The 27344-nt window shown below is 41.9% G+C and overlaps 3 protein-coding genes across 3 annotated transcripts; all 3 read left to right on the top strand.

The window, feature by feature from the left end:
* Positions 1–600: 600 nt before the first annotated feature.
* Positions 601–5033, top strand: LOC306745808 (heterogeneous nuclear ribonucleoprotein A0-like). Its single transcript, XM_079228649.1, has 3 exons — positions 601–1715; positions 3122–3228; positions 4926–5033. Exon 1 carries the CDS (start codon positions 634–636, stop codon positions 1555–1557), a length of 924 nt encoding a protein of 307 aa, XP_079084775.1. The 5' UTR covers positions 601–633; the 3' UTR covers positions 1558–1715; positions 3122–3228; positions 4926–5033.
* Positions 1693–9403, top strand: LOC306745807 (heterogeneous nuclear ribonucleoprotein A0-like). The gene is made up of 3 exons (XM_079228648.1): positions 1693–1715; positions 3122–3228; positions 7115–9403. Exon 3 carries the CDS (start codon positions 7325–7327, stop codon positions 8267–8269), a length of 945 nt encoding a protein of 314 aa, XP_079084774.1. The 5' UTR covers positions 1693–1715; positions 3122–3228; positions 7115–7324; the 3' UTR covers positions 8270–9403.
* A 3559-nt stretch (positions 9404–12962) lies between these two features.
* klhl3 (kelch-like family member 3) lies at positions 12963–27125 on the top strand. The gene is made up of 13 exons (XM_079229084.1): positions 12963–13069; positions 13193–13314; positions 16164–16326; positions 16549–16658; positions 19905–20021; positions 20158–20307; positions 20442–20559; positions 21601–21798; positions 22225–22326; positions 22452–22580; positions 22953–23093; positions 23886–24029; positions 24155–27125. The coding sequence occupies exons 1-13, from the start codon at positions 12970–12972 to the stop codon at positions 24181–24183; spliced, it is 1623 nt and encodes a 540-aa protein (XP_079085210.1). The 5' UTR covers positions 12963–12969; the 3' UTR covers positions 24184–27125.
* The last annotated feature ends 219 nt before the right edge of the window (positions 27126–27344 follow it).

Here is a 27344-nt window from a genome sequence, read left to right as displayed (position 1 = left end):
GGTGTTGAATTGGCAGAAGCTTTTTTTATTTTGCCTTTGCAATCACTGCTATAAACTGTAATATTTTTAACCCATTTTACTACAAGCCCGTGAGGCTATGGACCACTTGCACTAACAAGGCTGCTATGGCTGATAATGATGAAGAATACTTTTGTAGTACAGTAGTACATTTCATTTATTTTACTTACTAATTATGAGCAAGAAGATAATTTGATTAACTCGGCCGTTTGATTTGGGGAGCTTCATCTCTTGCAGTTCCTAAATGTAGCTTTGTGTTTATCTTTTTATTCGCATTAATAAATATCAGCACGACAGCATTCGATCGATGCAGTTTGACACCATGTGACACATAAACCGTCCTGCAACGATCTGCGCTTTTTTTTCTTCATTCATGTCATTGTTAACTTTTATATTTATAGTAAGTTTAATTCAGTCGTTTTATACATTTTAACAGAACATCTGTTGTCTTTTGTCCCTCAATTGAAAGAGCAGCGGACGGGAAGAGGCGTTACCGAAGATCAAGCTGGTCTGACGTCACAGCGCGTTCGGTATAAATTCAGCTGCGTTCATCCCCTTCCACCATTTTAAGATTAGCACATCTTCTAACCCAGAGCAACGTGTAGTTATTCAACAATGACTGACCAGCTTTGCAAACTTTTCGTCGGCGGCCTAAACGTGGACACCGACGACGATGGCCTGCGCAAGCACTTCGAGCAGTACGGCTCTCTCACCGACTGCGTCGTCGTCGTGAACAAGCAGCTGCAGCGGTCCCGCTGTTTCGGCTTCGTCACCTACTCTTCGCCGGAGGAGGCTGACGCAGCAATGGCGGCTAGGCCTCACACCGTCGACGGCAACGCGGTCGAGGTGAAGCGCGCCGTGGCTAGAGAAGACGCCAACAAGCCAGAGGCCCTCGCGAAGGTGAAGAAGATCTTCGTCGGCGGTTTGAAGGACGACATCGAAGAGGAGCACCTGAGCGAATACTTTTCGCAGTACGGTGAGATCGAGAAGGCCGAAGTGATCTCGGAGAAGGAAACCGGGAAGAAGCGAGGCTTCGGCTTTGTTTACTTCACCGATAACGACGCGGCCGACAAGGCGGTCGTGGTGAAGTTCCACACGGTCAACGGACACAAGGTCGAAGTGAAGAAAGCCCTGACGAAGCAGGAGATGCAGGCGGCCAACAGAACCGGCATGGCGCCCAGAGGAGGCAGAGGCAGGGGCATGAGGGGAAATCAAAATGGCTACGGCAGGGAAAGCTACTGCACAGGCTACGGCGGAGGCTACGGAAATGGCGGAGGCTACAACGGTGGTGGTGGCGGCGGCGGTGGATACGGGGGGTATGGCGCTCCATATGGCGGTGGTTACGGGGACCAACAACAAAGCTACGGAAACGGCTACAACGATTTTGGCAGCGGCTACGGCCAGCATTCCTCCGGCTACGGCCCAATGAAAGGGCCTCCCTTCGGCCAGCAGAGGAGCACAGCACCCTACAATAGAGGAGGTGGAGGAGGCGGTGGCGGCGGCTACCCACGGGGGGGCGGATACGGCGGTGGCTACTAAAAATGACCATCGACACACGAACATCACCTGCCCTCCAGCCATGATTTGGACGTCAAAAATCTAATTCAAAAAACGGGTCGTCTGCCGTGAAATCCAACAATGGCAGAAACCGGACACTGAGACACCCCCTAATCACCAGACCTCAAAAACCCAAACAGGTAGGAAGGTCACTTCCCAGAAAAAACCTGATAATAACGAGCAGATGTTGCCGTTCAACTAGGACACATTTAAACAATGAAGAATAAAAAAAACGGCGATCTTTTTTTATTATGTAACGTTACCCCACGCAAAACGCGTGTAGTTGTCGTTTAGAGTTGAATATTTTTTATTTGCGTTCACGTTGTTTCTTTTTGCAAATTTCGATGTAGGATTGTTTTTGCTGATTTATCCTAATATTTTGCATTTTAAGCAATTTAAGGTTCGTTTTTGTTTTTCTGGAGTAAAACGTAGTGTGATTTCAATGTATGAGGATGAGAAAGCATGTTTTGTGGTCTTGGTTTCATAGCTTGTTATACTATAACATCAACTTGTATCTTACTTTGGTCACTCGGCAAAGGCGGGAACGTGACACTGCAGGATCCAGTTTCCTTGTTTCCTCCCCCACACTGTACTTAAACTCTCCTCACTCATAGTAATAGTTTCAGTATTATTGTTCATTTCTCATTACCTGTAGCAATATCTAATGTATATTGTATACTTTCATGTCTGGAGAACACAACCTACTGTTAAAACACTTTGGTATGCTTATGTATGTTCATTTTAAATAAAACGTTATACCACTTAGCTTAGTTATTTTACTTATTTAACCAGACTCAAGTTTATCCACAGGTTTTATAAGTGCCATCATCTTGGTCTTTAGTTACATGGTGTCCCAGTTTATTCCCTTACACTCAGGTGGGTGAAATGGTAACCAAATCACTGTAGTCTACCCACAGCCATTGCATGTAGGCTTTGTAGGGTTTGACCTTGTTTTAAACTTATGTGGTTGCTAATATGACTTTTTCCTTATTTATTTGAATACGTATTTTATATGTGGGCATGAGGGCTCTGATATTTATCTTTTGATTATTCCTACTTCCTATTAGGTGTTCTTACTCGTATTCCAGTATGCTTTCCCAGCCATAATAGCCGTAGCAGTTTGTTTGTAGGCTACATCAGGACCCTGTTGATTACCTGGGGTCGATTGTGATAGGAGTCTGAAATATCTCTTTAGGATATCCACATCCAGCAAACTAGGTATGTAAATCAACCTGTCTTCACTCTGTGTTGGTCAACAATGTATGGAATATCTTTGCGATGGTGCACAAGTGTGCCATTATTATTTAAGCTTAAACAACGTAACTGACACTATAATCATAGCTCAATGCGTCTTATATAGCTAATCTTAAAATAACAACCAAATAAGGGGGGTTACTTGATTTGGTCTTTAACTTTAAGTGGGTGGAAGGGGACCCAAATTTTGTTCCACCATTAAATGAACTAATGGAACGCGTAAATTGGTGTCTCTTCCAGAAAACCTTGCTTTGTCCAGTTTCTCACTCTGTTTCTCTCCCATCTTCTCCAGGTTGCTACGGTAACCTGGGCACGAGGACATCACCCCCGAAAGCGATGGGGTGTGTCTCCACGTCGGCCGGGGGGTACCGGAGTGCGGTTGTGCCTTCTCCCCCTCAGGTGAAGTCAGTTTTCACAAAGGATTGTCCAGTGTTTGAAAGACTCATGGGGTTTTTTATTCTTAACGGTTTTAGATGGAGTTTTGAACACACAGTGCCCCAGTGCAATCAGATGTTTTCCCAATGACCAGCACCGACTAGTATGCTGGACCTGTGACGACGTTTCGAGTGATTACTTTTAAATGCCTGTTTGGAGGTTAAAGTATTATGTATTAAACATTATGAATTTTATATGATTTTAAAGTATTCTGTTTTCATTCTTTGATCTTACTCAAGTGCTGTAGATGACCTGGGAGAAATAGTTTGCACTTCTGGGCACTGTGGATTTCAAAATGTATTGTTTTTCTATGTTTTGATGTTGGTCACAAAATGGTTGTATTTTTCAATATTAAGAAAGCAGTAGCGCAGGTAAATGCAACATCGCATATTTACAGGTATTTTCTTTCCACCTTCTGTAGTACGGGTTAATTAAATGGGAAGGGCATTAACTGCCGTTCTGCATGTGACGTCCAATATAATACAAAGAGCCCAGAGGCTAAACGTACACCTGTGTTAGATGTAATTTGTCTGCAGACTTGTTACTAGGCACACTGATGGAAAGTCCAGTGTTCACACAGCTCCATGTGTTTCTTACAGTAACTCCGTCAGGCAGTGGAGGCCTTGATGTGCAAGATATTGACCGTAAACCTCAAGCCTCCTCAGTTGGCAATGTTATTGAACAACTCTACCAATAAAAACAATTGTCTATTCAACTTACTATTTTCAGAAGGTCTGTTGGCTCACAGGATGTTTGCAGTAAGAAACTAAATACTGCAGTTTACTCCTCTGCTGCCCGATACTTGTAACTAGAGACGTGGAAAAGGCTGCAAATTGAACTGACCTTTACATTAATAAGACGTTGCAGAACACGTGTAAGTTGGTCAGAAGTTGGCATGACCTTTGTATATTACAGTCCTTAACTGTGAAATTCAAGCCTCACTTTTGTAATTACAAATACAGTGTTATGCTCTATGATTACCCACCATTTAGAAAAGATGCATTCCCCCCCCCCCCCCCCCCCCCCCCCGAAGACGGTGGTAGACCAATAATCTGGTGCACTGTAAGGCTTTGACGTTTTGTCTTCTATACCTTGTGGTAAATGTACAACTGTTAGTATGGTCTGTGTGGTGCTTTATTTTGTTAAGGTGTGCTGGTAATTGAACAGCAAAGATCAATACTTCTGCTCTAAATCATGCCCACACAGATAAAGACAAATGTAATGTTCAGCTTTTCTATTTTTGTTTTTATGTATTGAGCTGAAGTAACCATATAGAGCTCAACAATAAACTCTTGATGAACAAATGATACATCTGACAGAAATCTTGCTTCCTCAATTTAGCAGCAGTGACAAGATTGTAAGAACAAAACCACTGCAATGAGAGGTTTTGAAAATCAAACTGGCATTTTGATTATTTCATGTCTTGACTGGAAGGATATTTGATACAAGCACAACCTTAAAACAAATGTAAATTACAGAAGTAATCCCTCAGTTTTATAAAATTGGAGGAAAGTACATTCCTTCTGCAAGTCCTGTCTGATGTACTTCGACGATTCAAGAGATGTAGTGTGACAACTTATTTTATGTAACAAATACTATGTAACTTCTTGACATGGCGACCGGAGTGTGAATTGTACTTTTGTTCTCTTACCTCTTTTTAGGAGTAATGGCGCTTCACGAATTCTGATCATCCCATAGGAAAAGAAAACCTGTCATGTTGGCCGTGCTTTTTATGAATCTACAATAAATTATATATTTTTATACACCAAGAGTTGTTATGTTACTTATTTACATGGAGGATAGTTTGGTTTGCATGTCTCCCGTGATGATGCCCGTCAGGAAGGGGTCAAACTGAGGTTGTGAGCTGATGGTCATTAAATGGATAAGGTTTGTAGAGCTGGTGAAGTCTCAGATCTCCCGTTGGTGGCTATACTCATGTTTCATCCAACCAGACTCCTAAAAAGTCTTCTGATGGGAGTGCAGTTTCAGGACTTTGGAGTACTGTGTTCAATCCTTAAAATCTTTGGTGGTTATAAGTGACCGTTTTGGACTGTGGCAAGGTCATAACTTTTGCATTTCGATTGAGACGAAGAGATTGGTAAAGATTCTTTTGATGGGCATCATCTTCATTTGTCCCATTTATAGCATACATTACATGTTGTTTGCACTGCAATATGTATATATATGCAGAAGTATTTTTGACCTTTTTAATGAGTCGTGCAGTTCTCCTGTTTTAGTGTTAAGTCATCAAACAGCATTGTGTGCTTTTTCAAAGCATTTTTTTTTATATATGCCTAAAATCCTGCATTGTTTTTATCTATGTTTACCAGCTTGCCTTTGTTGGCTCAACTGTAGGTCAGTGGAAGTCTGAAACCATTGGCAGGAAAACTGACCCTCCAATAAAAGAAACCCTGCTTGATCTACTAGAAGTCTGAAACTCCAGAGTGCCTTTTTAATTTAGTAGAATTAGAATTGGGAGTCAGGCACCAACGATAAGGAGCACCTGCAGCATTCAATTTGAAACAAATAAGAAAAAACTTGATCTTTTTACGAGTTAAATTTCCCCTCCAAAAACGATACTGCAGCATTTCCTGGAAACGATTTGTGTCAAAAACAAAGCTGCAGAATCGGTTAGTGGTAGCTAGTACAGCTAGTACTGGCTCAGAACGAGGGCATGTTGCAGCATGCGTTAATCTTTATTGGAGGAGCTCTGTGTGCCAGCAGCTTGGTGGGGGGGAGGGGTCTGAGCTAAATTTCACTTACTGTGAAATGACTGACTGACTTCAGCTTACCTCAACCATACACTAAGCCCTTTGAGGCTGAAGTGGGTCAGCACTATTCAAATATAAATGTATATTCTAAATTATGTTTGCTCAGTGTGTTGGTGCTTCATTTTTAATTTTTGCTTCGACCAGTGTGAGCAGTTATCTCAGACTAAACGACTATTAAGAGGACATTATGTTAAAGTTGAAGCCGTCCTCTGTACTCTTCAATTTGTTACGTTAACGCTTTTTTTAGGGAGTTTTGACTAAAGACAGTATGTTATATTGTGTACATATGGTAAATCATTTGTGATATTTGACTTCTCAGAGTGATCAGATCACAATAAGTGAACTGGATTTAACATCTTAAAAGCCCAGACCTAAAATGCCAAGCAGTGATCAGTCACATTTACTAACAATAAAGACAGCTATTCTGTTCACAGCCACTGAGTAGCACATGTTTAACACACATGAAGAAAAAAACCTGGTTCATCAAAAAACAAAAACTTAGTCATGCTTTATTTGTTGTTGGCTCAGTGTTTGCTCTTTCTTTAGTCTATAGTGTAGTATTGATAAGGGTAAAAGGCCTGTGAAACCACTTTTCTCTATTCTGAAGCAATACATAAATAGCCCGAGGACATTATGTTAACATTTGGACTGGACAATTTCCTTCGTCAGTCTTTGTCTGCATTTAAATGAAACAATACCATATATTTATATTACATATATGTTCTTATTCAAAGCCTCAATTAGTTAGATTATGCCACTGTCTAGGCAACACATACATACATATTACGAATTACGTTAGGATACCCTTCAACTTGCATTTTTAATGGATACTCTTAATTCTAAAATCATAATTTCGTTATGTAGAAAAATTACGGTGTGTTTAAAGAGCTTTGGAGCGTTATCATGATAAAAGCAGGATGACTGTATTCAATGCTGTGTTTGGTGGTTGTAAAGTAACAATTATATAAAAACAGGGTAATGAATCTGGACATCGCTTTATTAATGTGTTTTTTAATTGTACTACTAGAGCACAACGTACGACCACAAAGGTTGACATTCACACTTCCCTCTCTCCCCAGCAATTAAACGTCAGATTTCCGACACCCCTTGAAGGCAGCAGCAGCTCGATTCGCCTGTGAGCCAATGGGAGCGGTGACTTTTTCAAGATGACCAATCAGCGGCGGATACGTCTTACGGAGGCAGTATGTGTCAAACGGCCCGCCCTGACGTTGCTCATTGAAGAAGAAGACGGACGCTATCGGCATACCATCCACTGAAGAGATTCAATCATGTCTACCAAACTTTGCAAGCTGTTTGTCGGAGGACTGAACGTGGAGACCACAGAAGATGGCGTACGCAAGTATTTCGAGCAGTTCGGCACGCTCAACGACTGCGTTGTGGTCATGAACCAAGCGCTCGGCCGGTCCCGCTGTTTCGGCTTTATCACCTACTCGACTCCGCAGGAGGCCGACGCAGCAATGGCGGCTAACCCACATGTCGTCGAAGGCCACGACGTGGAATTGAAAAGGGCCATAGCGCGAGAAGACGCCAACAACCCGGACATCCTCGCCAACGTTAAAAAGATTTTCGTCGGCGGCGTGAAAGACCACATCGAGGCCGACAACCTGACCGAGTACTTCTCCCAGTTCGGCGTGGTGGAGAAGGCCGAGATCATCTCAGACAAGCAGACCGGCAGGAAGCGCGGCTTCGGCTTTGTCTTTTTCGAGGACAACGACTCCGCCACCAAAGCGGTGCTTACCAAGTACCATACCATCAGCGGGAATAAGGTGGAGGTGAAGAAGGCCCTGACTAAGCAGGAGATGTCCAATGGCGGGCGCGGCGGGAGAGGTCGCGGAAGGGGGATGCAGAGCTATGGCGGCCCAAGAGGCGGCGGCGGCGGCTACTACGGCGGCGGAGAAGCCGACGGCTACGGCGGAGGCTATGGAGGCGGCTACGGTGGCGGAGAAGGTTACGGCGGCGGCGGCGGGGGTTACGGAGGCGCCGGAGGATACGGTGGATATGGAGGGTACGAAGAGGCAGCCTACGACAACCAGATGGGGGGTGGGTACAGTAACGGTGGCTTTGGGGACGGCTACGGACAGCAGCAATCCAGCTATGGTGCAGTGAAGGGGGGCAACTATTCCTACCGGAGCCCAGCTCCGTACAACAGAGGCGGCGGTGGAGGCGGCTATGGCCGAGGAGGCGGCGGTGGTGGATTCAGCGGTGGCTATTAGAGCCCCCACCACCCCTCAAGTTTTTGTGATGTTCATTGGGTAAATTCTGATTTACAGCGAACTTGAATTTACACACACACACACACGCACGCACACACACATTACACACGCCCGGGTGAGGGGTCTTTGTTGAGTTCAGTCAAAGGAGCAGTGCCCATCACCCACACGGAATGAATGAGACTGTCCTGGATCCTGGCTCCCCCCTAACCCGGACCCCATCTGTCCTCTTATTCCACACAATATGGACTTAACTACTAAGAATTGGGAATTGTTGAATTGTACTTTTTGTTATGTAGGGAAAGGGGGGATACTTTCTTTGAACCATTTGTAAAACCGTAATCAATTTCAGTCACTGCTTTCTCAACTCGGAATTGAGTTTGTTTGTCTTGCAAACCAGCCAGATGTGTCTGTTATTTTTGCATCATGAACTCAGGGTTTTAAGTGATGTTGGCGGCAGTGTCGGGAAGCATGGGACTCTATCGCTCGAGTTTCTTGATCCTAAACACTATCGTGACAAAGTGTTTTTGTTTTTTTTGGAGAGAAATGTCACGGACTGTTTTTGTTATCTGTAAATTTACATTTTCCACCCGTCCCATTACAGGCTTTTGTTTAGATTAAACTGTTTTTGAAATCCATGTGTTCAGTTCACCCTTATGTTTGATTCTGCTTTTATTAAAGTTTTTAATGTTTTGAAACTCTATCAAATCTCTCACTCTTGATTCATATTGTGTGGGTTACATTTCAAATCATCTTTGTGAAAGTTGGGAAAAGTTTTGATGCATCTTTATCATCACTTGAATAATCTGCCCTTTTGTAACCCTGTGAAGATCATAAAACTGCCGCCAGGAGGGAGTATTCCCTGTAAATGCACGCATGTCAAAGCATGCATCCTCATTTCATCGGCCATTTTACACCGGCAAGGATTTACATGGTAGAATAACTCGTGTGAACCGAAAGCGGTAGTTTATAGCTGATTTGTGCCACAAATGGCAAGGTTTTTATTTTTAAAGAATGTAAATTCATAAGAAAATGCTCTCAATCCAGGATTGAAATCCAAATCTATTGACCATTGCCCACATGGACGCAGTGTTAAATATACTGATTTGTATGTTTTTCAAAATAAAAGATTTTTCTTATTTAGTGCTGTATCCTTGAATCTTCAGTTGCTTTTATGAACATGTTTAAATTAGGGGGTAAATGTATTGCCGTTTTCACTTTCACCATGACTAGTTTCTTTGGGGAATGGGGTAGAGTTCACCTTCAGAAACCCGATCACGTGCAGTCATTTTAAGAAAGCTGAGCCTCACTTGATTCACCATTATTTCTGGGCTCAGCGTTTCATGTGTCATCTTCCAAATATCATCGAATAGATTTATAGAGCAGCTGGGATGCTTAACTGCAACCATACATTTTTTTGTTTTGTTTTTAAATCTTGTCGGAGATTTATTTTTTAAAGTACGCCGACAAGAAACTGAACTGGCAGCAGAGACAAGTAGAGTGAAAAGGAGGTCTCACTCTGACACTTTCTTGGTTGCGAAAACCTCGCTTTCTGGAGCAAGACTTTCTGTAGTCAAACTTGTTCTAATCACACCAAAGACTTCTACAAGGCAAAGCCATGTCATTTGTATAGCACCTTTCAATAACGCAGTGCTGTTATGACAACATACTCTAGGAGAGAAATATAAAGGAATTGTTTAAACCAATGTAAGATAAATAACATTGCATTTAACATAAATAAGGGGCCTTGATTACAAATAACGGGGTGGAATAGAGGAAGTTCACACCATAGTTAATCTGTATCATTAACATGCCTGCATTGAATGAGTGGTGTCATTAAAAATGTATCACACAAAACAATTAGAGTTGACTCACATTGAGTTAGATCCAGATATGCTGTGGATAACAACTGAATGATGCTTTCCCATGTTTAGTTTTGACAGTAAGCATTCCTATCCCAAATGACAGGCTGGAGTGTAGCAGAATATCAGGGAAGTTGTTATTAAAACACACAGTGCTAAACACCAAGAGAAGTATATGTAACCAGATCAACCAGTGTAAAGATTTAATAACTGATCCACCTTCTTGATCTGTCTCACAAAGTAGAAAATGCCCAGACCAAATAAAACATCCATTTGCAGCATCAAACCTTGTTAGTCTAATTAAAACAATGTACGGCTTAACCTGCTAGGACTTACCTGGTGGTCATGTTTTTTTTTTTTTAAAGATAACACAATAAATCAATTCTGATAACTTCTTCTCTTTTAAAGTACGCAGTGAGTCCTCACGTCAACACACGATCTCTGTGTAGCCGCGCCGAGCTCATGCCTGCCGTTGTGTCCGTGAGGATGGACGGTGTGTCGTTAGGGTGAGTTGGCTCAGCGATGGGGATTATTTCGTAAAGCTGTGATTGACGCTGCTTCTACATCTGTTGGGTAACATGTTTCCCCACATGGTCGCTCGGCCATGAGCTCGACACAAAAGCACGAGCTCCTCTCCGAAAGCACGAACTCGAGCTAACCTTGTTGACTAGCTAGCCTCGGTGAGTTAGCTAGCTAGCTGGTTGTCTTCCCAGCTGATGCAGCTAAGTTTCTAACAAAACTCCCGAGTTAACGCGTCGTCATTTGAACTGTCATCAAGTCGTCGCTTGTAGAGATTGAGCTGTTTGTAAACTGGCTCCCCAGATTATAATATTATGATCCTCAGTACAATTTAAGGTGCGATATGGCGGTTAACGGTCGCTTTCTTTAGCTCGTGTTAGCAGTGGACGCTCAACAGATTCAAAACAAACAGCATTTTATTTGTAACTTTTTATTTTTGTCAGAGTTGGATATTTTTTCTTCAAATACAATATTTCTGTAAAAGTCAGAATTATAATTTAAAACTGATTCGTTTTGCTGTTGTGAATTAACACATTCATCCTCATGTGGCTCGTTAATAACGCTTCAATATGTCTTCACACTTATTGAATTGTGTGCAGACAGAAGACGGGTTTATTGTGAAGATTCAAAATGACACGCAGTGACGTCACTGCACGTATAGGCGACACTTGTCTCACTGACGACTTGACAGTTTAACTCTAGTAAACGTGTGGCTCTATTTTAAAAACAACAGCAGCTTTATGAAACATTGAGTAACAGGAAATACTTTAGTTGTTCGTCTTTGTGTAACCTAGGAGGGCTTCAAGAAGAAGGCTGGCATTATTCACTGTTTCTCATCATCAATAAATCCTATGAAAAGACTAAAACCATCAAAAATGTATCCCAGTCATAAAATCCCAGTTGCCCAAAAACATCAGAAGGCAACACAGTTTGACTTTGTGAAGGCTGCTGCTCTTATTTTTAACTAAATGTGCATTAATCCATTACTGACAACAGTCTCTAACAACTGCATTATTACTGCTGTGTAACACTATAGTGACCGGCTGTATCAGGAAACCATCTAGACTTAAAATTGAACCCCAATTATGATGTTTTTATGTTTTCAGCACAAACAAATGGGTTCTGGGCTGAGAGCCACAGACGAGTCGGGGTGGTCAGGGTGTGTTGAGAGAGACGCACTCACACATTGATGTGGTCTTTGCGTGATGTTTGAGGATGTTTTATGATTGAAGGATGTGGGTCATCCTCAGTCAATGAGGCATGCTTGAATGCTTCTTTAGGGCATCCATCAAGCATTAGCATCTAGAGGTGGTATTATAAGTCTTATATAGGTATATGTTGTTTTATTTCATGCTAGGGATGCACTGATCCAACTTTTTATTTCCAGTGCAGAGTCATTTTTTATGTAAAGTGATATGAGGCAATAAATACAGTCGGTGGCCTGCTGAGACTAAAACGTAGCTGATTGATGAAACACTTCATTGAAACTGTATTTATTTTCAATTTGCTTAATACGGTCAATATTACCGCTGATACCAATTTAGATCCGGCATATTTGCTTGTTGCATTTCTAATGTGATATAGTATGTTTTCTAGGATTTCAGTTGAGACACCGATAAAAGATAAACCGTGAATATCTTTTTTGTGTGTCTAATCCTGTGGTTTTATCTGCCAGATTAGAGCATCCATTGCTACACTATTGCAAGGATCCTGAAATCCAATATTCCCTTCATTTGACTTATTTACTTCAGTTTACTTACAGGCTATTTCTATGGTATAGCACAGTATAGACAACAGTGACAAAACAAGCATTTTATTAATTTTACCGCTGTTATTCAGCATTGTGTATCGTCATCTCCTGGTGATGAACCAGAACGTAGCTCGTCTAACGGTTTGGGTAAACATCTATCTCCACTGATCCAGACACTGCCTCTCATGTCTTACCAGACTGGTGGCCAGACCGGCCTCGCCACGTCCAAACTGCAACACGGATTCAGAGGAGGACACGGTGAATGGAGGGATGCACACCTTCAACCAGACGCACATGAGGAAGGCTTTCCAGCTGATGAATGACCTGAGGAGGTCTGTGCCAACAGATAGAATGACGCTATGTTTAAATATGTGAATGAGAAGATGGTTGTCACCTTTTGTCAGTAACCCTTGAAATGAACACCTTAATTGGCACGTTGTCTGGAAGGCAGCCCTCCTGTCAATACTTGGCTTAAACTATTTTTCCTGGCTCCAATATCCATATTTGCAGGCAGTCATAACAAACACTGTTTTACATTCTCACTCTGTTTCTCCTCGTACTTCAGTAAAAAGATGCTGTGTGACGTCCAGCTGGTGGCGGGGAGCGTTGAAGTGCCGGCTCACAGGGTGGTCCTGGCCTCCTGTAGCCCCTACTTCTGTGCCATGTTCACAGGTACACACACACACACACACACATAAACACACACACACACACACACACACACACACACACACACACACACACACTATTGTTTGCTTGTGTGTGTGACTGTGTGCTTAACTGTGTATTTTGTAGGTGACATGAGTGAGAGCAAAGCCCATCAGGTGGAGATCAGAGAGGTGGACGGTCAGACCCTGAGGAAGCTGATCGACTACATCTACACGGCTGAGATAGAGGTCACAGAGGACAATGTCCAGGTGAGAGTGTGTGTATGTGTTAAGCTCCGTTTCCACCATGAAGTCCAGTTCGTTAGACATTAGTAAAAGTGGTGGATCAGTCCAAAAGAAACACTCCATTCTTGGTACCGTCTCGATCAGGGTTGAAGCAAGCTCAGCTGATACGAGACATGGGAGTTAAAACACTGCGGACCACTGGTTGGTCAGAGAGAATCATCACTACCTCGACATCAAACATCCTGCACAAACCCGCTGTTTTTAAATAGCCAACCTACCGCCAATAGTGAACGACATTTTTAATTCACTCGACCCAGATTTTTTTCTTAAGTGGCTGTTCGCAAAGTTACACTGTCTGACTGAGTGCAGATGATGTTTCACGTGTCGTTTCTACGGCAATCGGCTGAGAAACCTGAGAACTGCAGTGGAAACGCAGCAGAGAGGAAAGGACGTGGTACCAAAAGTGAGTTGCGTTGAACAGAGCTGTGACTCGGCTTTAGAGAGTGTTCTAGAAGTGGGAGAGCGAGGAGGAAGGAAGTGAAAGTGTTTTCCTGTTTTTACCAGATGCTTGTTATTTCTGTTATGGTGGCTTTTACCTCAATTCCAGCTCTGGTTTTGCTTAAAAAATGTTGACGTTACAGCGGCAGGAACAGAATTGGTGGGGAATTAATTATCAACCTCTTCTCGTTGTTTATCCTACAGCATTTTTTTGTGAGCTTTTCCTCTCCTCCGTTAGAGGGTTCACTTTAAACATTTTGCTGCAGGGGGACGAGCATTTCAAAACAATAGCTCAGTTAATTTTTTTGCAGTTTTACAGTTTGGATAATAAAGTGCAAGTAAAGTTGCTGCTTCAGGCAAAACAAATTGAGCTCATAGCATTGCTCACAATTATCAAGCTTCCTTTTATTGGAGAAGGAAACTTGTCTCGTAACTGTTTCTTGACCTTTTTCCTGTTTGGAGTCCTTTGTTTTCAACAAAGGTCGGAGCAACAACACCACAAGCTGGTATTAACTGCCAACAATCTTTATTTTCACCAACTTCGGGAGAGATTTTGTACAGTGGTTTTTAACCCTCTTTTTGTTTTACTGCCTATCCTTTACTTTCTCAGTGTTTCTTAGAGCACTTTTCAAAACAGACGTCTGCTTCAGTAAATTACATAAAATGTTTCAGGCAATAAAGTGAAGAACAATCTGTATCTGAGACAATGAGAGGAAAAAACAACCAGAAAGATGATTGTAAACAAATTAATTGTATTAACTTTTTTATAATTTCAAACGCATCATAAAGGAATCTGATTGCTCAAACTTATATGGTCTGTCCGTTAATTTTCAGACTGACCAAAATGAACCTGCCCGAGTAGCCGGTGTTTATTACAAGAAGAGCTGGTGACGGTTGTGAGCTGCGCTTTGCTTTGAAAGCTCTGCATTGAGGCCTTGTTTGTCTCAGTGGCATTAACTGCAGGCAGGAAACTTCCTCTGATTATTAGCACAGGAAGTGTGCATGGAGAGAGGCAGGAAATCCTCCCACTGCGTGCCTGCCTGATTGGCTCACTCTTCAATGTGTGACGTGTGTGTGTTTTGACTATCGAGTATCACATTCAGTAAAACATTGTTTTTACTCTTTAATTTCTTTGAACTGCGTGTTTTCACCATACAATATGCTGCCCCTCCATCCTGTGTTTGTGTGCTCAGCTGCCGTTAGCACAGTGTCAGTGGGCCCGATGCTCCCTTTAAGAAGACATAAGGCTTCAGGGCAGCTGTGCACAGACAGAGGAGACGGTAACAATACACACTCAAGAGGATGGGTGAGTGTTCAGACAAGAGAGATGTAGAGGCAGACGGGGATTGTCTCGCTGACCTAGTTACGTTTATGTGTCGAGATGTAGCAGAGGGTGTCTTTGTCTTGTAGCAGCATGCTGTCAGCAGCACACTGCCTGGCTGACTTGCTAACTGACACACAAACAGCCTTCAAACACTGGACTTACTTGCACCCGTAACATGAACGCTGTACTGTATTTCTGGTGCTAACCTCACGATTGCAGCAGGAAAAAAAGATGGCCGTCATAACTTTGCAGAGTTGTAAAATCTGAGTATTATAAACTGCTGTCCAGTGTTTTCGTGGCTGATTAGGCCTCAAACTCATTGATCTATTTGTCAAACTGGCCTCCCTGGATTGTATTTCATCGTCCCGCCTCAGTCAACACAGCCCCGTGCTTTTGTTTTATTGCAGAGCATATCTCGCACAATATTTAATCTTGCATCACACTGTCAATAATATTTATTTGCCTTGTTCTTGCTGGCAAATTACATTACATTGGGTGTGTTCTCAAGTGCTGTTGTCCTGCACTAAACACATATCAGTGTTTTCATTGTTATAAAAGAGAAAATCACAATTGTCTCCATTACACTGTGGACCAGTTGCAGATGATGGTGTTATAGGTGTTGTTACTGAACATTCAACCAATACACGTGACGGCGTTCAAAGCTGAATGTAGTGTTTTGTTCAGGTTGCAAACTCACTATTTTCCCTGCACAGACAATATGTAGTTAATGTCATTTTAAAATATTCTGCTTGCTGTGTAGACAAATTACCAAGGTTATATGTAGGTTAATGGCTGGCTTGTTGGCCAGCATGCTGGACTGATTGGTAACTGCTTGGCAAGTTGCTTGAGTGGATGGTTAATTAATTAATTATTAATTAACTGACTTCCAGCTGCCCTGAATGTCCCTAAATGTTTTGCTGTGGGTGGTAAATGTGCGTTTACCCGTTATGTCAAAACACATTTGGCATGTTTGAATCTGTAAGATGACACAGGAAACGGATGCCCAAGTCGGTTCCCTAAGTTATTTTATAAGTGTGCGTCCTCATTGCAGGTTCTGCTGCCAGCAGCCAGCCTCCTCCAGCTGATGGACGTTCGTCAGGTTTGTTGTGAGTTCCTTCAGTCTCAGCTTCACCCCACCAACTGTCTGGGCATCAGAGCCTTCGCTGATCTGCACACGTGTACACAGCTCCTCGACCAGGCCCACGCATACGCCGGTAAGCTTCTCAATGTTCACGCCGCAAACCCTGAGTCATCTTTGTTCGTGTGTGTGTGTGGTTGTGCTTTTACGAAACTGCTTCAACAGCCCTAAAAAAGAGTTTTAGATGTTGCAAATCACACCAGCGCAAAAAACATGAGCTTTTACCGCAGTTTGGCGTTGCATTTGTTTGTCGCAGAGCTTATTGACTAAAATATTCAGTTTGTGTTTTGTCTCTCAGAGCAGCATTTCTTTGACGTGGTGCAGGGAGAAGAATTCCTGGGCCTTTCTCTGCAGCAGGTGTGCAGCCTCATCTCCAGTGACAAACTGACCGTTTCCACAGAGGAGAAGGTCAGAGAACACACACACACACACGCACACTCTTCTGTATTTTGATCATTTCCTTGTGGGGGAAAAGATGTGATAATTGTGTTCTTAAAGAACACAAAATAACAGAGATAAAGTCTATCAGGAAAGTGTCGAGATTAAGTCATTTTCGGGAATAGTGGGAGCTGAGACGGATCTGTGGCTGTACTCCAGACATGCATCCTCCTCAGCAGAAGTATTACAGAGGATGTTTTGTCTTTCTGCCGTTCTTCACTAAACCAGACGAGTCTCAGGGAGCATCTGTGTGTCATCGTGCGGTCAGCAGTAGTGACAGAGACGCACTGTCATACTCTTTAATTGACTGGCTGCTACTATCAGTCAACACTTAATTATCTGCTATGTTTTATTCCTGTAGCTCAGGGGGATGAGTGGTCGTCCAGTAACCGCAAGGTAGCCGGTTCAATCCCCGGTCCCCCCATAGTTCACGTGTCAACTGCCCGCCCAGCGTTTCTGAGATTGGAGTGAGACACGAAAAAAAAAAGCTGAGGTTGTGATCTTCGCAAATAGAACATCTCTGATGTGTCAAGTCTTGGCCAATCAGCGTTAAGATGTCTACAGCGGCTTCATTTCCCTCCCACCAGTTTTTATTGGCAAGCTAGTCAGCTTGCTATCACGTTAGTTAACGTTGTTGGAGAGACAGCGAGTGAGAATACTGGCAGCGGCGAGTCCGTGGCAGCGTGTGGCGTCAGACAGGAGAACGGCGAGTCAGCGGCACTGGTGGTTCTACCTACCGACACCTGACTACATACAGTATAAGGAGAGGACAAGTGGAGATTTTATCTAACTTGTATTTTAATTAAAAAAACAAAATGAGTTTCCTCCGTAGGGTGGCCGGACTACTGTTTATATTTATATTCATGTGGTTATAACCACTGTCACACTCGAGAGAGGTGTGCATGTTCAGGTTTTATACATACACACTACTGTTCAAAAGTTCGGGGTCACTTAGAATTTTTTTAAAGAAAAGCACTGTTTTTTTCAATGAAGATAACATTAAATTAATCAGAAATACACTATACATTGTTAATGTGGTAAATGACTATTCTAGGTGGAAACGTCTGGTTTTTAATGAAATATCTACATAGGTGTATAGAGGCCCATTTCCAGCAACTATCACTCATCGCATAGAAGACTAATGGATGATTAGAAAACCCTTAAACACTTATGCTGGTGAGAGAAGCTATAAAACTGGCCTTCCTATGCATAGCATCACATTCGGCAGTCTGTTCTTGTTCTTAGAAATGAAGGCTATTCCATGCGAGAAATTGCGAAGAAACTGAAACTGAAAATGTATATATATATATATATATATATATATGTATGTATGTATGTATGTATATGTATGTATGTATGTATGTATGTATGTATGTATGTATGTATGTGTATATATATATATGTATATATATATGTGTGTATATATATATATATATATATATATATATATATATATATATATATATATATATATATATATATATATATGTGTATGTACACTTGGGTATTGACAAAAGAAGAAATAAAACCCATAATGATCAGTTTGTCCGCTTCTCGACGACTGATGCTGCTGTTCAGCACTGACTCCCCCGCTGTTGTCACCTTTTTCACCCCTCATGAGTTTGCAGGTCTGATTATTATTATTATTATTATTATTATTATTAATATTATTATTATTATTATTATTATCAATACAAAAGTACAAGTCTACAACCCTTGGGTGTTTTACATACATTTTAATCAGAGTCAGATTTTGTTCCCTTTTTTTTTTTTTTTTTTAGATAACTTCCTGACATTCCCTCTTTTGAGCTTTAACGCTTAATTCAATGATTGATACCCAAATATTGATCCCACATTAATATATATTTGGTTTACATACACATGGCAGTTCTTCACGTGAAACCACACTCGTACAAAAAATGTATAGCGCCTTATTTGATGAGCTGATGTGATTTTATTAATGCTGATATTGCATTTTATTGAAACGTAACTGCCAGTGATGGTGGCATTGCAGCTTTTGCTTCTGGTTTGTTGACAAAATGTAGTTGACACAATGTCCTGATATCGCCAACTAGGAATTACCACTGAAGTGAGTGGGTTTTCCCACTCTGATGCTCTTTATTACAGTCTCCATGGTATTATGTGTACTCATCTTAAGGCAGTGGTGTTTTCTCTATCTTCTCAGTACATTATGAGTTTTATTGTGTGCTGCATTGTGTTTCATTAGTCACGTGTGTCTATGTTTCGTGGCCTGTGTACATCTGAAGTGGAAGACGTTTAAACTGCATGTTGGTAGAGGAAGTTTGATCTTCTATTTTTCAACCCTTGAAGAGAAGAAAAGGTCCGCAGTAGTCGAGTAACAGCCCACTTTCCCTTAACCACTGTGGTTGATGTCCCTTTGTGCTCCTCGTCTGCCTCGAGTGTAGCGGCTCCAAAGGCCGAGAGGAAATGATCAAGTGTGAATGTGTGTAAATCGGTTGAATCTGAAGTCGTAGATTTTGGACAGGAAATCATGCGGAACAAAGGTCGGTCACCTCTGTCATGCTGATTTCCTACGAATAATCAATAATGGTATTCCACCAGGTATCTTCAAAGTATCTACAGCTAGAATGATGCCATTCACACAATGAGTGAGTTAAAAACATTGGGCGTGTCAGATCGTTGAACGGTGTGTGTTTGGCCTTGCATCCCAAATAAACCAACATTGTTCTCACGCAAACCACAGAAAACATTTTGAGTCACTGTATTGGTTTATTGCCAAGTACGTTTTCATACCCAAGGAATTTGCTTTGGTGTACTGGTGCACAATGCACGTAGTGAGAGAGAATAACAAATACAAGCTTGTACTACAAAAGTCAAGAAATATAGAATTGAACAAAATGCAATACAAATATGAAAATAATACTATAAAATATGTACAATATATCTGTATTCAATAATCACATACAGGTACATGCATGGAATTTGACCCACCCTAAACATTTAGGAACAGTGCTCCTGCTCATATATCTGTTTTTTAAAGAGCTGAACAGAAGTGCATACAATATCTTTTTATGGGATGAGCAGATGTTTCCACGACAAAATCAAGTTAGAAATATAATATGTGTGTGTACACACACAACATCCTAAAACTACTTTAAGACAAAGAAGCATTTTATAGAATATTATCTCCCAGTCTGAATTTTTGACTCTTCCCTCCATCTCTCTCTCTCGCAGGTATTTGAGGCGATGATTTTGTGGATCAAGTACGATAAGCCAGCTCGTCTGGAGCACATGCCCAAACTGATGGAGCATGTCAGACTCCCACTGCTGTCCAGGGATTACCTGGTACAGGTAAAAGAAAGTCTCTGTGTTGTGACCGCTATGAGTGCCACGACATATAAGCAGATCCTAGGAAATCTCCCAATACTGTACTAAGTGAAGGCCTCAAATTTGTAAATAACGGTGAAATCTGTGTTCCCCGTTTCAGATCGTGGAGGAAGAGGCTTTGATAAAGAACAACAACACCTGTAAGGATTTTCTCATAGAAGCAATGAAGTATCACCTGCTGCCCGCTGACCAGCGGCATCTCATCAAGACCGACAGGACCCGACCGCGAACTCCTATCAGCATTCCAAAAGTATAAACACGTGTTTATAGTGTGACACGCCGCTCAGCAAGAAACATGTGTATTTATTTACCTTGAACAAAAGCAGCTGTATTGGATGTGTTTTGTTTTTTTTCTGTGGTAAACACACCTCCCGGACTGTGCAGGTGATGATTGTGGTGGGCGGACAGGCGCCGAAGGCGATCCGCAGTGTGGAGTGTTACGACTTCCAGGAAGATCGATGGTACCAAGTAGCGGACCTGCCCTCAAGACGCTGCCGGGCCGGTCAGTTTGTGTTTTATGAGCCTGCATGTGACTCTTGACTCTGTAGTTCAGTGCTTCTGTTTTTCACCTGTCATGCTAAATGAACTCTTATCTAGCCACTGCAAGACACTGCTAGATTTATGGGATTTCACTTTGATTTAGAAACCGAGCCAGAACTTGAAGCTTCCTAACTGATGATTTTTATTAATCAACCCCAGAATTCACACTAAGTATGATGTAACATTGAGTATTAAGTGTGTTCCAACTGCATAGTGTGTGGAATTTGTGTTGATTTCTGAGTATGAGATTGAGTTTACTCGATTCAACCACCCCAAAAATGCGTCTCTTAGATGATTCTGGCACCGGCCACGTACAAATGTAAAATGTGAAAAACACATTAATAATATCCTATAGAAAAAATGTTTGACAGTAAAATATTTTGTCATTTTAATTTCCCTTCGAAATACATATACAAATATAGTGGAATAGGTTATGTTGATGTGATGCAGGGAGGACTTATTGCTCATCACACGTCAGTGTGAACCGTCTTCTGGTCGTGACATACTCTATGCAGTGCATACTGATTGAGTATTTAGTATGCAATGCTAATAGAACGCACTCTTTTAAAAATGTATACATGGTGAGTTTCACAACGGTACTGTTTCTCATCGCATCATCGGTCAAAAATAAAAGGCAGTTTCTGCGAGCAAATAAAGAAATGTAATGTTATTAAAACATTCAAGAATGTTACGGCAACATTCTGACCAGATTCCCATCAGGTTTAAAAAAATAAATAAACGTAATGCTGGATTGTCCTCTAATGTACCGATAGATTTTTGAAACAGTAATTAATATATTAATACAACATGTAAAAGCAGGTGCAATGTTCTAAGTGTTTATCTGTCACACAAGATTCAAAGTCTTCGAGTCTTAAATGTAGGAAACTGCTTTTAAAACATGAGCAATGTTTTGTAATGTAGATCTTAAACGTTCACAGCCACTAGTGCGGGCTCTGCCAGGTCATCGCTGTAAAGTAAACCACCATTCATTCGGTCTGTCCAGGTGTGGTTTCCGTGGCGGGCCGCGTCTACGCGGTCGGAGGGTTCAACAGTTCACTGCGGGAGCGAACGGTGGACGTGTACGACGGAGTGAGGGAACAGTGGAGTGCGGTGGCGAGCATGCAGGAGAGACGCAGCACGCTGGGAGCGGCTGTGCTGGGGGACTTACTGTACGCCGTGGGGGGCTTCAACGGCAGCATAGGTACACACACACACACACACACACACAGAGCTGTGTTCTTGCAACTAAGGTAGTTGAATATGTGTCAATGAACATGTTTCCTTGAAAACAGATCTGGAAAAAGCATTTTATATAGTATACATAGTATTCACAGATTGTGATACTAAATAGAGTACACAATTCATTGATTTTAAAGTCCTCTAACACACACTGAACCACGTCAGTACAAACTGGAGAGAAGAATTGCAAAGAGAATCTGGGATGTACTGTGTCAAAATATATGATTGTGCTTATAAGATTTTCGGTGGGGTCTAATTGCAGAAGGAAATTCGCGGAAAATATACCAATTAAATTTGACCAGCCGGATTCAAAATGTTTAAACCTACCGTCTCAGTGATAATTGCTAATCTGTTGTGTCGTTCTGTTTTTCCTTTTCTCTCCTTTTAGGTTTGGCGACAGTAGAAGTCCACAATTATAAAACCAACGAGTGGATATATGTCGCCTCCATGAACACCAGACGCAGCAGTGTGGGCGTCGGGGTGGTCGATGGTAAGGCAAGAAGTGTGTGAGGGACCTGGGTTACAACACGGGCCGTTTATTAAGGAAAATGCAGATGTCGCCTATTGTAATGACCCTGTGTGTGTGTGTGCGTGTGTGTGTGTGTGTGTGTGCAGGGAAGTTGTATGCAGTAGGAGGCTATGATGGAGCATCCCGTCAGTGTCTCAGTACAGTGGAGGAGTACGACCCCGTTGCTGATCAGTGGTGCTACGTAGCGGACATGAGCACACGCCGCAGTGGAGCAGGTACACACACACACACACACACACACACACACACACACACACACACACACACACACACACACACACACACACACACACACACACAGCTGTAACTCTATCTCGTGGGTCTCCAAAAGAGATGCACACACTAGGGATATATCATTTTTTATTTGATACAGTTTCTTAATTTAATTTGTCTGTTATTTGTGGTCATCTGAATCTGGTACAATGTTTGCCATGCGGAGCAACAGCACCCTCCGGTGGTCTGCAATTGTACGAGCAAAAATCCTATAAAGAACACAGCCGTTACAGCTCATTACCCTGTACTGAGACGAAGGCCCCCTTGCTTGTTTGTAAATTGTATAACATGTTGTTTATATATTGTCTGTCCAGGGGTCGGCGTGTTGAGCGGTCAGCTGTATGCAGCAGGAGGCCATGACGGCCCCCTGGTGAGGAAGAGCGTGGAGGTGTACGACCCACTGACCAACACCTGGAGGCTGGTCTGCGACATGAACATGTGCCGACGTAACGCAGGTCAGACAACGACCTCAGACACGCGGCATCCATCTACCAGTTGTTGCACATCAGTACACAAGCTGGTTAAAGGAACTTTGAGTATTTGATCCTGTGGTTTCAAGACTCTTCCAACAGTTTTATGGTCCTTTGTAAATATCCAGACAGCAGCCATTCTGTAGAGGACGGAAGCTCAGTGACTAAAGCAGATATGTTTTAAGCTTACGCTCAGGGTACGATGTTAATAGCAGCTTACACAAGATCGATGTGGAGAAGAGCGTCTTGGAAACAAAACTCATCCTGAACAAAATCATGAAGCTACAGCTTATTTTCCCGTTTAGTAAATAGAAACCTCCAGCAGAGGAAAAGCGCAACAATCTCAAGTTGGTTCCAGGGATATAAGTCACTTTACATTGTTGGCTGATAAAATTCAAAGAAGTGAAACATGCACAGACCTGGAGAACCTCAGGAAGCAAAACATTACCCTTCTTATCATGGGCTTCATTTGCTGGACATAAAACACTTCATGCTGCTTGTTTTATACAAATATGTTTTCCCCGTCTTTTCTGTGCATCTGATCATATGAAGTCAAGATTAGGTGATGAAATAAAGCTTTAGAGCCTCACAGATCTTTTTTGCCCTGATAAACACATGATAACATATTTGTATTTAGTTTCCTTCACATACCAGAATACTTAATACCTCAACTGTACACTTTATTTTCATTCTATGCAGAGTTATCCAAATCAGGACAGGCATAAACTTCTTAATAGATTACATTTGAAGTGTTTCTTGTCCGACTCTGTCCTCAAGGCGTCTGTGCCATCAACGGGCTGCTGTACGTGATCGGAGGAGACGACGGCTCCTGCAACCTCTCCTCTGTGGAGTTCTACAACCCGGCCATCGACAAGTGGAGCCTCATCCCCACAAACATGAGCAACGGACGCAGCTATGCAGGTACGGGTGCTGAACACGGGCCACATGGCCACCTCACGGGGAGGAATATAATACAGGGACGCGTCTTCACATTTTCCGCAGCTGTTTCTCTCGCTCACTCTTTAATTTTTGTCTCACTCCTGCAGGCGTCGCAGTGATTGACAAGGCGCTATGACCAGGGGCCGCCCACAGCATCAGCCGGTGTCACAGAGACTCACGCTGACGTCTGAAGCCGAGATGAACGCTGTCCAAGCGGGTCGGGGCGCTTTCAATCCACCGCGGATTGAATCAAAGATGCAACTTGAGGGTTGTTGTTTGTTTTTTTTGCGCTAAAACCAACATGTTCATTTTAATGCGTGAATTCCTGACTTTTTTAAAAGGACAACGTTGCACTGGATGGAAGAGAATATCCGCAGGATGGTGGGCTCATAAGAACGTGGGACTTCTTGTTGTTGCACATAACCAGCGGCTGTATCAGCTGACATGAGACCCACTCGGACCTGTGGCCAAAACAGAGCAAAGTGCTTTAGATGCTCAGTGGCGTTCATGTGATGGACCGCATCAAACCTGGGGAACTGAATACTTTTAAAACACCAGCTCGCTGACTGGCTGCCTTTTTTTTTTTTTTTTTTACCATTATCGGTGTTGCTGCAATTATCAGGACAACGTGGAACCGGCTGCTGCAGGAGCGCTTGCCAGGATCCTGGAACTCTCTGGTCACGCCGCGGGAGACTTTTTAAAAGAACCGATGAGACCCGCAACCGATTCCACAATACACATCGGCTTACGGCAACTTCATTTCTGCCCCGACTAGTCAGCAGGTGCAGCTGCTGAGCGGTTTGCAAAAGGCCACAGCAGCGTGTGTGTTCTCAGGCTGGAGGCCTGGACCCAGGGAGCTGCAAGACAAGTCAAAGAATGTAGAAAACATCTTGTATGCAAATCAGCTATGATATTTAATATTTTTTAGATTGTTTGTAAAGAGGTTGAGAACCACTTGCTGTGGCTTAAAAACCCCGAACCGGTTGATCCGAGTCGACGCAGCGGGACTCGAGTCTGTTGTCGACACACTACTGATGCACAGACCGACATGCCGGAGGTCTGTCTGTCTTTCCGACCGATAGTTAGGCCAATAGTTTCATCAGAAACGGTAAAACAAATGTGCCAGTTCTGAGTCGCGTGGTGTGTTCTCTTTTTTTTATCTCTTCATAACAAACTGAAATGAGGAATCGCTTCTGTTTGTTGTGAATGTGTCAAAATGCACTGTAGAACTTCTACTGTAAAACTGTAATGTACAAGGCGCAGGTTTGAGATCTTCTATTTATTGTTTGGGGCATTTGATCACATCGCATTTGTTCTTATCAACGTGAGGTTCTGCTTTCATTTCCTCAGCCTTGTTACACTTATGCTCGAGTCCCATTCATTCGGACGACGGCGGATGTATTTTAGGTTTATTAGCTAGTCGACTGATTGGTGCCATAGCTTTTGAAGAAAAGGGATTTATAGAAGCTGCTTTTCTGCTAGGATTTCTCAGCCAAACATTTCACTTCTGCCTGCAATCTTCCAGAAATCATGGATGCGATCGAATGTCATTTCAAAACCTCCTGAGGGGGAAAAAAGTATATGGAATACTTTAAAAAAAAAAAAACCTACTGTTTTTGTTTTTGTATGTTTAACCAATTTACAAGTCATGTGTACTACATTAGTCCCGCCGCCTACATTTTGACTGACACATTTGTTTTTCATGTCTTCCAGGAAGTGAGTTTCAGTTCATTTAACAGTTGAAACTTACTGATGCTGCAACAATTAGTTTTTTAAGGGGATCTCCAGTTATACAGTCTAGATATAGTTGGTAACATTTTGACATTCATCATGATCACAAAGGGCTTTACGGCAAAACATTAGTTTTTAATAAAGCTCTTAAATCTATGCTCCACATTCCCAGAGCACTACTATACATTTCTGGCAAGTTATTGTGCAGCAGTGCAGGCAAATAGCAAAGAGATTCTGTGGTGCATTCATGCGTCTGCAGCTGGGTCAGAAAAATCACAATTTAGGAGACAAACATAATCATGGAGTGATATTAGCAGCTTCTGTTTCAAGTCTGATGCGGTTTGAAATCCTTCATTCGGTATTTCCTCCATCAGACACTCAATAGTTACTTTAGTCTCTATTGCTTGATGAAATATAAACTAGTGGCTACCTGGACCGTAGATTATTGTTATTCTACAGACAATAATCAACAGGAAGTTAGAACTACACACTTTGATTTCCACAGGTTAAAAGATCCAAACAAACAGTATGGTTAAAGGTTTTTTTGTGTTCATTCTTAACATTGGAAACAAAAGTTGACAAAATAATGTCACGCCACGGTCCATTTAGTCGCCGTTCTGGAGCTTTTGATCATATTACTCGGCGCTTATTAGTTTTCTCAGTTACCATGAAACTACTGATGTTATAACGTTCCACGATTCTGACTTTTAAGAGTCGTCCTCAACTGGAGAGGACGCAGAAGCGAAGAAATGGACCGTGTAGTGAGATTTTCTTTTTTTGTGAAACTGTATGGAAGTTCTCAGATAAGTCTTACTGATGTTATATTTTTAATATAAACTGTGGATGTTGTAAACTTAACAGTTCATTAATTGTCGTTTGTTGGCGAGATTGTAATATTGTGATCATACATGCACCTGTGTCAAACTTGAAATAATTTAAATTAACCAAACATATTAAGCAGGCTTACTTTGCAAGAAATCCTTGAACTGACCTTTGACTGACTCTGGAAATTACTGTAAAATGACATGAGGTGTAATATTTTATATTCTATATAAAGTTTTGTAATTTCATTGACTGGAAGATGTGTTTTTTTTTAATCATTACTGTGGATTATATAAATATGAATTATTTATTTTTGTATTAATACATCTTTTTGACATCTTTAAGTTTGAGTTTGGCCAGAAGTATTTCTGACTTTTGCTTTTTCACAGCAAGGAAATCACAGGTGTGACTTCTACCACTAATGATCATCAGGAACCGGTTCACTCAAATGGATTGTAGCTATAACTCATGTTATTAGTTAAACCTGTGCTTTTGATACTGTGACGTGTGTGAATGTGAAAGGGCTTGACCAGTAATGTGTAAAATAAATGTAAATCTATTTGTATAGCACCTTTTGAAAAATGGCAAATATCCTTTTTTTTAAATTATTTTCTTTAACAGATACAGCGTTAATCTTTAGCTTGTAATGCTGTTGTCCACTAGAGGGAAATTATTACAAAACACTGTCATACTACAAGTGATCGCTCAGTTACAGAGTGAAGTAATGTAAAAACTGGGTAATCA

This window comes from Taurulus bubalis (genome assembly GCF_910589615.1).
Source record: "Taurulus bubalis genome assembly, chromosome: 13".
Lineage (NCBI taxonomy): Eukaryota > Metazoa > Chordata > Actinopteri > Perciformes > Cottidae > Taurulus > Taurulus bubalis.
This window is presented reverse-complemented; position numbering and strand designations above follow the sequence as displayed.

Coding starts and splice junctions, on each gene's coding strand:
- LOC306745807 (XM_079228648.1), top strand. CDS start 7,325: ATGTCTACCAAACTTTGCAAGCTGTTTGTCGGAGGACTGAACGTGGAG.
- klhl3 (XM_079229084.1), top strand. CDS start 12,970: ATGCTGTGTGACGTCCAGCTGGTGGCGGGGAGCGTTGAAGTGCCGGCT. Junction 20,308..20,441: donor CTCCTATCAGCATTCCAAAA/GTATAAACACGT, acceptor CGGACTGTGCAG/GTGATGATTGTGGTGGGCGG. Junction 22,327..22,451: donor GGGCGTCGGGGTGGTCGATG/GTAAGGCAAGAA, acceptor GTGTGTGTGCAG/GGAAGTTGTATGCAGTAGGA.
- LOC306745808 (XM_079228649.1), top strand. CDS start 634: ATGACTGACCAGCTTTGCAAACTTTTCGTCGGCGGCCTAAACGTGGAC.